General features: G+C 34.8%; 1 protein-coding gene across 1 annotated transcript; it reads right to left on the bottom strand.

The window, feature by feature from the left end:
* Positions 1–483: 483 nt before the first annotated feature.
* On the bottom strand, positions 484–10,342 carry LOC125820906 (uncharacterized). Its single transcript, XM_049500330.1, has 7 exons — positions 9,935–10,342; positions 5,296–5,436; positions 4,842–5,207; positions 2,795–3,040; positions 1,869–1,961; positions 1,346–1,546; positions 484–739 (listed from the first exon to the last, which is right to left on the bottom strand). Exons 1-7 carry the CDS (start codon positions 10,241–10,243, stop codon positions 524–526), a joined length of 1,572 nt encoding a protein of 523 aa, XP_049356287.1. The 5' UTR covers positions 10,244–10,342; the 3' UTR covers positions 484–523.
* Positions 10,343–11,243: the final 901 nt, after the last annotated feature.

Raw genomic sequence — 11,243 nt, 5'->3', positions numbered from 1 at the left:
TGTTACGTAGAATGTTGAAATTAAAAAACTTACTAAATATAGAAAAATGCACTATTTTTGGGACAGACAAAAATGAATGTAAAACACTTAAATTGGGACGAAGGGAGTAGTAATTACATTGTTTAAGATTATCAAACTTTTGATGGGATTTTCAACTAATATTTATTCAACTTCTGTTTAAATCACTTGCCATTTCCAAATTTACAGTATATCAGTACTTTTTATACAACATATAGTCTTCCACAATAGAAAAGAAATAGAACAAATTTGTGGTAATATTAACTGCAGATTGTTTCAGGATCTATAAAGTTAGAACAAATCAACAAAACTACTACTATATTATTTACACTTCAATTCCAAGTCTGCTTTGACATACTAGTTCATTAGCATTCTTTCTTTTTTCCTACGAATTTCGGTATAAATCTAACTCAATTGTCACACTAACCTGTTAAGCATTGGAACAACAATCCTTGTACATACATACCTTAAACTACAGCAAGATAGCTAGGCATAAAAATCATTGTCAACAACTTTGTGGCCTGTAGTATTTTGGAGGCATTGATGGGCACTTTTCGTTCATATGGGCATATATATCCATTGTATTGTATCCAGGCAATTCCATACGGTACTTCCCTAGAATTTGACAGAAAGGAAGCTTCACTGTGTCATCCGCATTGCACCACTTAGGCAACCGATTTGTATTGTTTTCAAAAAACTTGAGTGAGTAAGCATCTTTTATCTGCACTTCGAAACAACAAGTGAGAACTTAAGACCATTACCTCATGAAAGCATGGACTGTAGAACCCTACCAGTTTATTAGTATCTCAATGAAATTTGATACAAGACTCTATATGCCTTTGAGTTAGATGCACCAAAAAGGGTCGAAGCACTTTCTTTCACTAACTGTTAATGCAAGAGTTATATATATATATATATATAGAAGTAGGCCCAAAACAGAAAATAGACCAAGTTTAGACAGTATAAACGTGGGCCCTTGGCTCCTCTCATGGCTATTTGGTGAATTTTTTTTGCAGTAGTCGAGGGTATAGCGGAAACATTTCTTTTTAAAGGGAAAGTAAACCATGTATGCATTTCAGGATAACCCAAGCACAAAAATAGAGCAGTCGACACAGGGGAAGTAACTAAGAGGGAATCGATAGACCAAAATATATACTTGGTAGGCATATGTGAATAATATGACAGGATAAGCAAAAAATACTACTATGAATGCAATAGGTTCAGATTCATCCATTTAATGCACCCCAATGCTCAGGGGCAAACAACTGAAAATTAAAAGCCACCTAACCCAGAAAATGGAACTTCAAAATCCATCTAACGAACTCACCGTGAATTCTGTAACCTGAATTGAACTAGCAAGTGGACCAAATAGTCCTGCTTCTTTGTACATTTCAAGAACAAAAGCAATACAAGATGTTGATTTCCCATCACTATAAACCCAGTCATCCTGTTCTGGGATAGTCAACAATTTGGCAAAAGATGACCCACGCTTTTCAACTTCGACAAGAATATCAGGAAGATCAAGGCCCTGCATGGACACAAAATTCAGATCCTCATTCAACATTAGTTGTCCATCATATCAGATGTATGGAACAAGCCTGCACTCTCTTGGCTTTTTGCTAGAGAATTTTGACAGCATGCTTTTAACCAACCATTGTGCATTTTCAGGGCAAACTATAGTTATGTTATTCAGCTTTCTTCATTTCATAGTAATTTGCTCGACTTAATTAAACTAGTTATTTAATGGAGGCATGTATTATCTTTAGATGAACAGCTGCTCCGAGTGTATTTTTTGTCCAACTTTTATCTCAATAAATAGCAGCTCACTAATTAAAGAAAACAGATATGACCTGAGTTCCAAGTCGTTTGTTTAAGGCTTCATTCCACATGTTAGCTGCATATGCGGGCTGTAAGTGATTCCAAACAGTCATGACAGAAGCAACCTGTACCGAGTAACATATCAACAACAAATTAAAGCTGGTGAAATTTCACAAATGCACCAAATTTAAGAGGCCTAAAGCAATACAGTAGCACTATTTCCATGTCTCCTACTATACACTCATCATTCTTCTCGTGTTCAACCTTCTTTCATACATCTCAAAAGTAAATAAAAGTGTGAGCATCATCATATGATATTTTGATGTTCTTGCACAAAAGAACATCCGCACAACAGTGCATAAGATTATATTTTAGATCCCCACTGACCATTGGCAGTTCAGAGTCTGGTTATATTTCCACGAAACCAGCTGCTGATATCAATTCATCTCAGCCAAATTGATATGGCATGAACCTTCTGATGAACTTTAAGCTATCATAAGCTAATAAGTGGAAACCAGTCACTTGGATGCTTTACAATTTGGATGCAAGAAAATGATCATGCAAAGATCTCGTGTGTTATTTTCGAATCTCTTATGTGTAAAAATGAAGATCTATTCTATAAAAAAAACATAAAACTAAAATCAAAACCAATTCAACATATTGTTCAACACACCAAAACCTGACCAGCTCAATAGTCTTCTTGGAAAAGGCACATGCATGCTAATCACTTATTTCAGTTCACAGTTCACACGTCTAGAATCTTAAATGCACCAGTCAATAACAATCTTTATCTGAAAGAACGTAGGTCAATGCTTGAGCCAAAGCAGAAAAATTGAATAAAGTGTCAAATGAAAAGAATTACAAAGTAAAAGGATTATTAAAAGGTTATGGAAGGAAACACTTCAAAACAAGAGAAAAATTGGCACACCTATGATCAGAAAGAATAGATGGTGCATACCAGATGAGCATCCAAGGGAGAGGGATAATTTCCGTCAATAGTATCTATCCAGCTAAATATTAGGTTATGGAAACCATATGGTTTGCCTGCCATGCTTCGTGCATATTCCCAAGCAGCAGTCTGATTAAACTTGGCACGGAGATCAGGGTGCAAAGGCAGCAATGCAATATGTGGATTGGAATCATCTTTTGTCAGTTCATACTCCCACCATTCCTCCCAGGGTAACATAGCAATTATATCTTCTCCCTGAAAGTAGATACACAAACAAGTTGGTTCATAATTTAACAGTAATCATGTCTATCCACTTTTAAGGGGTCGTTTTGTATGTTGGACAAGCATAGTCATAGATAGTCTTGGGATAAAAATTTAGTATTGTCTTATCCCTTGTTTGGTTACTAATCCTTGGATAAGTTATACCAAGGATTAGTATCAGGATAAGTTATCCTGCCAGAGGGTGGAATAATAGTACAAGGATAAAACAATGAAAATGACAAAAATACCCCTGAGGTCCCTCAAACCCTTTCTCTACTATGTAAGGTGGAGGGTATTTTTGCAAACAAACAACTTATCCTTAGAAATTATGCAATGCATGTTATTTTTAATACGACAAATCAAATAGTCAATGAGAAATAATACCGGGATAACCAATCCCAGCATAACTTGTCTTCAAACCGAACAACCCCTAACAGTTTTCTTATTTGGTTCAACCTCACACCCAACCTACCCTGGTAGTTTGGTTCAACCACTACCAGACACTACCTCAATCTACACAATTTGGAACATGGTGTTCTGAGTACTTCATCTGATTAAAGATAAGGCAACTTTTGTACAGGGATCACATCATTTGATATGATAGCAATACAACATGGCATTTGAACTCAGCACTGTCACATAGTTGTACTAATGCTTAAAGTTGTATACTTCGTATATGCATCACTAGGCAGTCCATACCCTGAAACCGCCCCATACTACACTTCCCTCGGAAGTTATTCAAATTGATTTGTAGTATCGGGTAATGTCTATTGTACCTGCATTAAGGTGCTTATTTTCACTAGCTACGGAATCAATTGAACACTTCAAATCTAACAAGCCATATCTCCCAGATATCATTCTTAAAAGCTAATTAGCTATAGGATAGGCTGCTAACTACACCATAAGGATATCAGAACCAAGTAAAAGAAAGGAGAACGACAGCAGCAAAGAAGAGTTGAATTCTAGCTACATAGTAACATTTAATTTTTGTAAAAACAAAAACTAGCGACAGAAGCTAGGGAGAAAAAATAAGCTTCGTGACGATTTTTCTCTTATTTTTTTCCTTTACCTCAGAAAGCGACTAAGAAACTAGGAGAAAAAGAAAAGCTTAAGACTCTTGAAGATTTTCCTCTTTTTTTTCCTTTAACTCCACTGAAATAATTATTTTTTTCTCGCAACTATTTTTGGAACATAATGACTCTCAAAGCTCAATTATGCTAACTCTGTAATGTTCGGTGGCAATACACTGATATCCTTTGCATCTCATGTAGGAAAAGGTAAAAATCTCTAATGCACAAAAAGAAGGAGAGGAGCATGTTTCATCTTCCACTTGATGAACTCCATAATCTGAATGCATGCCACAGTTGATATATGAAAGTACAAATATAATAAAGAAAGAAGCTTATGAAATGTAACATGTGTTTTTGTAAATGGAAGCAAAAAATTCCACCTTACTAGTTACTATGATCCATCAAAAAGTCGAAAATAATATCTAAAACAAGAGACTGCAACTTCTTCTCAGAGAAGCCAACCCAGACACCATGATAAAGTCTAACCAAAAGCCACATGCTTGCAACAATCAGATTCTATATGCGGATTATTTTAGACATACACAAAAAGGGACACTTTTGTCCCTTTCCATTCTTTGATGCATACTTGTCGCTAGAATGATTGTTGAGCACGTAACATAAAAGTCCATGAAACCACATAATTATAAATCTGTCTTTGCTCCCAATGAAAGAAAGAGCAATGGAAATAGTACCTTCATGTGAAGGCCAAAAAAATGTTAATGTACCTTATCATTCTCATGTCCAGATTCTCCAACCCACAGCTTTCCTTCAGCATCCCTCAAGCAAATAGCACTATGGCCAGCGTAAGTTCCAGATACCCATTTTTCTAACGTCTCAAAACCACCCCAACGCCCTCTAATTTTTGATATTGCAAGAAAATCTCCAGAATGTATGTCTTCAGTTGTAAGGTTGCTGACCCATGGTTGAGGACGTTGGTCAAATGAAGCACCCATGTGTTTCTTCAGAAATCCGATATTTGAGTTTTCACCCCATCCAGTGTTTGTGAACAAAGGGAAAACATCCCATAGTGCTCTAAGGGTTCCTAAAGTTCCTGCTTGCATAAGGAAAATTGAGACTCCTTTGCGTTTCACCTGCATTTGTATTTTAGAGTCCATTACTCTTATCATAACTGATGCTTATATTAATGTCCATGAAGTACCATTTATAATTGCAACTCACATATTCTAACTCAGCTTGAGACTCCCACTCTTTGATCTGAACAGTATGTTCACGAGATAAAGCGTAGTAATCCCATGTCACACGATATGGAGTTGCAAAGATGTAAAGGTCCATACAAGAATAACTGTGTGCATTGTTGACCTGAATAACAATAAGAAATACTCTATTAATTATTGAAAAAATACAGCAGTCCCAGAGGTATAAATTCAACTATATGTCGATGTACTAATAAAAACCTTGGGACCACGAACATTTATTAATTAATAAGTACATTATTTAGCCATTAAATTAATCAGTCACTCCCTCAATTTTATTTTGTATGGCACTATTAGATTGTTCACGGAGCTTAAGACAAAAAGAAAGACTTTTGGTACATACAAAAACTACCCTTAAAACTTGTGGTCTTAAACATGCCATGACACTGTAAAGAGCAAGCCATTAAGGGTAAAATGGGAAGTTCAAAATTTATAGGCTTCCAAATATAGAAAGGTGCCATTCTCTTGGGAATACACTCATAAGAAAGAGAAATATATAAAATGTAACTCGATGTATACTTAGTTAACTTTATCAAAAAGATGTATATTGGTCAATATATTTCCATAATTAGTAAGTCAAGAAGCAATCTATAAAAAGAACATCAAATATATCAAATGGTAAAATAAAACCTGTGATTTCTCATCAAAGGTGTAAAGAGATTTAAAACGAGAATGAAGCATTTTATGAATACAACCTAAAAAACTCAACTCACCAAAAGTTATTCAGTAGTTGAGCTGAACCACTCTCATGCAAAGACGCATTAACAACAGCACAATAACTCTTCCTTGTTAGCACAATACACCAAAGTTTCTAAATGCATTAAGAAAGCCACGGAAAAAGTCCAAGGAGACATTAATTTCCAATATTAGAGTGCCGAGGGCTTTGGTCTAGTAGTAAGATCGCAGGGCAGGATCCGTGGGATGTGGGTTAGATGCACATCACAAGCTCGAGACCTTCCACAGGCAAAATCTTGGTTTTTAAGTGGAAAAGCTCAGATCAACAGAGTTCAGAACCATGTGCCACTGCCCACTGGCCCTCGTAAATTTCACAGTTATCCAAAAAAAAATTCAAACATTCTTCGCAAAAACCTCCCAATTAAGTAATAAGGAGATTATCAAAATTGTACATTTAGATGAACCTATGTTTTCTTTTCAATTGTATTACTCCCTACATTTCATTTTATATGTCTTCGTTTGATGAGATGTGAACTTTAAGTTAAGAAGACTTCTGAATCGTGTGATTCTAAATTAAAGATGTGTATAATGTGCCAAAATGACCTCTGAATCTCGTGGTCTTACACCAGCCAAGTGGAGTTTTGCAATTAAAGAGTTACTAAACATAGAAAGTTTTCTTTTTTAAACATACTGAAAAGGACTACTTATTTCCTTTTCATACTATTTTTTATATGAGTTACTTTGGTGGTTCGGCCAAGGTTCCATTGGAAACAACCACTCTACCTTCACAAGGCAGGGGTAAGGCTGTGTACACACTACCCTCTCTAGACCCCACTTGTGCGATTACACTAAGTATGTTGTTGTTGTACTAAAAAGGAAAATAGAACACAAATTGAAACAAAGGGAGTATTGCATAAATTTAGTGAATTATTGATTTACCACATTGGTCCTATGTCAGGACCAACCAAAAGTTCAATATATATAGTAACAATGTATCAAGATTATATTGTCTTGACATTAATAACAGTCCATTCCTCACTGGTAAGAGAGGGCGAAGGATTAAGTAAGATAAAATTGGACAAAGAAACTAAACATCAAAAAATCAAATGCTTAAATTGGACAAAGAAACTACTTTTTTGAGATGGCAAATCAATAAATTTAATGCAAGCTTGTATTAAATTCACAAAAAGGCTGTGAAGCCACATTTACAGGTAAAGGAAGCAAAACACTGCTAGGCAAGAGGATATCTACTGAAAAAACTATAGAGACTCTAGGACTTGTAATAACGCCTCAGTGTCTTCTATCAACTGAAAAAACAAATGCATAAATTATTTCATTCATAATCTACTGCATGTACGTATTCAGTGACAAACAACCACTAATTACTAGTTATTGGTATGTCGACTAGTGTACTTCAGACCAGTCCAGATGAGATGTTAGAAGAATTATTCCCTGATCCCACCAACAGAATCTATACAGAGGAGGCAACCTAAGAATGAGAAGCTTAAGAGTTGAGACTTAAGAGTACTGATCTATGGAGAAGTGCCGTTATTGAAGAACAGATGGTCAAAGCTTCTCAAAAAAAAAATTGGGAACTAATCTGCTGCAGCAGTTAATAGATTTAAAGATCACACAACTGAAAAGAGTGCCACAACAGATACATGTGCCAAGCTAATTAGCCACTACAGTAAAAGGGTCGTTTAGCATCTGAAGGGGAAGATTTGGAATTCAAGTAATAACTTCCTTAACCTCAACTCATTTTATCTCAAGGGAAACTGGGACATACATTGTTATAAGGGCCAATGCAGCCCAACAAAGAGAGAGAAATTGTTCAATGGAAAAGAACCCAACCTAACAAGAAGGACAAGAGGCTGAAGTGATATCAAAAGCGAAAAGTTTTTTAAAAAAAAAACGAAAAGAAGAATTATTGAAGTCTGTTGGAGCTTTAAGCGCAAAGCACATATAAAACGCAAGCTTTAATGAAGAAAGACTCAAATGAAAAGAACAATTAAAAATATATGCAACACAGAAATAATAACTATAAATATAAACAGCTATAAATAACTATAAATACAAACAACAATTATTAAGATAAAAGCTTTGAAAAAAATTATAATTAGCCAAATAATTATTTTTAGTGTTTTCTTCATCAATACGCAATCCAAGGGTGAGGAACACGTCTTAGCGGCTTAGTGGCTAAAGCGCTGCCTAAGCAAGGTGAACCACTCAGCCTATTTTGAACCTAGTTAAGGGCTAAAACACGCCTCAAACCGATCTTTGACAACACCGTCATTATCAGGCAAACCATCCTAATCAGCCTATTTCAAGACACAGAGGGCACAACTAGCACCAGAGACCACCATTCTAAATTCCTTGCATGCAATACTTGACAATAACACATCATCAACCACATGTCACAATTTATCATATCAATGTCAATCATAAACTCACATGTAGGGAGATATGACTACTTAAACATCCAATACCTCTAAAATAGTGCAACTTCAAGAGACCACTCTAAGTGACCAAGTTGAAGCCATTTTCTACAGCCATGAGCAGTTATAAAGCCCTTTTATACTCAACTAGCAAGAATATAGGAGATGTGGATAGAAAGACAGATATACAACAAAAAGGAAAATGATGATGGCGAGCACCTACACTCACAGTGATCTCATCTTTCCTATGTATATATTTCCTAAACTTTCAATTTGTTTTAGATATCTTGTAAGAATATTATTGACTTGAGTTTCAAAGTCTTGCGCACTTAGCTCGGACGTATTACTCACACATGATTCAACTTACGTCCATCACGAAGCAACCATTTTAAGGCACAATGTCATCAGCCAACAAGTTTGATGCCTTGATCCAATCCAAAAAAGGTATAAATTGTTTCCCTCATCAGTTCCATTAGCGATTCAAGATCCATTTCCAGTTGCTAAGATTAATGTATACAGATAATATACCAAAATGTTTTATTTCTTTATGTCTTTTGGCTAAGATCATTTCACATCCCAAAATGTTTTTGTTAGTTCCAATCAAACTTTACTGACCCATACAAAATCTTCAAATAATTAGATAAAAGCCAATTTTCAGAAGTCCATAGCAAAGAAAGAAGCTTAACCTCCACCTAGTTTCTCTCCTACACAAAACAAAAGCAACAGATATCAAATAGAAAAAGAGATTTAAAGAAAAAGAAACTACAAGGTTCTTCGTAGATAACCAAAAATACTAATTGCATCCTAAGTTGCTCGGACTTTTCACTTTTGATACCACACCCATGCTGACACGACATGGGTGTGGGTGTGGAATCCATACTGGGTTTGGTCAACCAATTTTGGTTACTTTGACCAAAATCAATGGAGAAATTCGAGACAGATACAATAATTTTAGTAATCAAAACTAAGGTGAAATTGAAGAAAGTGGAGTACCTTGTATATAAAAATCTCTATCTAAGTCCTTTTCCTTATATCACCTTCTCGGATTCTCCTCTTGATCAATAAATTTTTCCCCATTATACCTTCTAAGTTATCCATACAACATCTCGTAATTTAGACATATAACTCTCTTTTCATATATTTAAACTATCTTTTAGCCAAATCCCCCCATTTAAAATTTAGATCATGAATGATCCGACCTCTGCATATGCATTCATATCGGACACCTGCACCCCGGAGTGCGAGCAACATAGCTCGTATTGCGAATAAGAGCAAGTTCATCACAATAATGAAACTAAAATCTCTGCTCTAGACTAACCTAAAACTAAAATCCGAAAAACAGCAGTCCAATTTCAACCAACACAGACATGAAACAAAAAACCACCATAAACCCAAAACTTCTACTAATTGATACACTCAAACATCAAAAATAAAAGGAAAACAACAACTACCCATAATCATAACAAAAAAAGATTATTTTTTATGGAAAAAAACCTTGATATGGATAGTCCCACCGCCAAATCGACTTCCAGTTTTGTTGTGAAGTTCCAATGAAGCAGTATTGTTGTAAAAGCAAGCACCTTTCCATTGAAGTGTACTATTATTAGCGATTGAAACAGCTCCAACAAAAGAGGGCAATAGGTCAACAGCACTGTAGAGAGAATTGACAATGGGCCATGACACTTGTACAGGTAAAATTGGCAAAACATCCTTTATATGAAAAACTGACTTTGACCCACTTAACAACAAACAAGAAAACATCAATACAATGAATAAAAAATGGGTCTTTAAGAAAACTGCCATGGCTACCTTGTGGAGTTCTGTTTTTTTGGAGGGTTTGGGGTGTCATATATATATATATGGTTAATAATAAGAAAATCGGTTGCCAAAGAAACAAGTTATCATCATTATAATAACAAGTTCAAGAATCAATATGCTTACTGAGATTTCTTTGGTTGATTCCAAAAGAGTTTTTTTTTTTTTTTTTTTCGTGTAAGATAATTTTTTTTTTTTTTTTGGATTTTAATGATAATATAATCATTAAGAAGATTGATAAAAATCTCATAAATTGTGAAACTTTAGTTTTTAGTTTTAGTTGCTTTTTGCCAATTCCTAAGTTATCTCCACGTTATAGCTTTTATTTTTGGCTTTTCAGCCAGAGTTCAATGATATTTTCTTTATATTTAAAACTCGAATTTCAAATTTTTTAATTACAAATAAACTAGGCCACTATTGCACCTTAGCTCCAGCCTCCATGTTATAGCTATTATAGTTATTTGCTGACACTTTCTTTTATGATCAACTGAATTTTATTATTGTAATATTATTGTATTTGTTGCTGTCTTTCTTGGCACGATCCCTCCACTGAAGTTGTATCATCTATTTCACATCAAGAGCAATATCATTTCTTTCTATTTATTTGTCCTATTTTTTTGTTTATTTTAAAAATTATGTATGTTGATATTTTTTTAATTTAAACTTTTCACGTATCATATTTAAAATAAGTACATTTTGATATTTTGTATATTTTGAATTTAAGATTACAATATTTAAGTGTTTGTGAGAACAATAGTGAAGGAGACTCGAACATTTATTACTAGTCAAGATGGTGTTGCTTCATGAATCAAACTCTTGTCGTGTTTTATTTGTCTTGGTGTTGGATGAATTGACACGGCATATTCAAAAAGAAGTCATGGTATATGTTATTTGTAAACGATATAGTATTGATTGACGAGATATGTGACGAAGTTAACAATAGGTTGGAGACAGACCCTACAGTCTAAAGGCTTCAGGCGGAGCGGAC

The sequence above is a fragment of the Solanum verrucosum genome, unplaced genomic scaffold (genome assembly GCF_900185275.1).
Source record: "Solanum verrucosum unplaced genomic scaffold, falcon-dt-bn FXZP01000289.1, whole genome shotgun sequence".
NCBI classification, from domain to species: domain Eukaryota; kingdom Viridiplantae; phylum Streptophyta; class Magnoliopsida; order Solanales; family Solanaceae; genus Solanum; species Solanum verrucosum.
The sequence above is the reverse complement of the archived record's forward strand: the minus strand, read 5'-3'. Positions and strand labels throughout refer to the sequence as shown.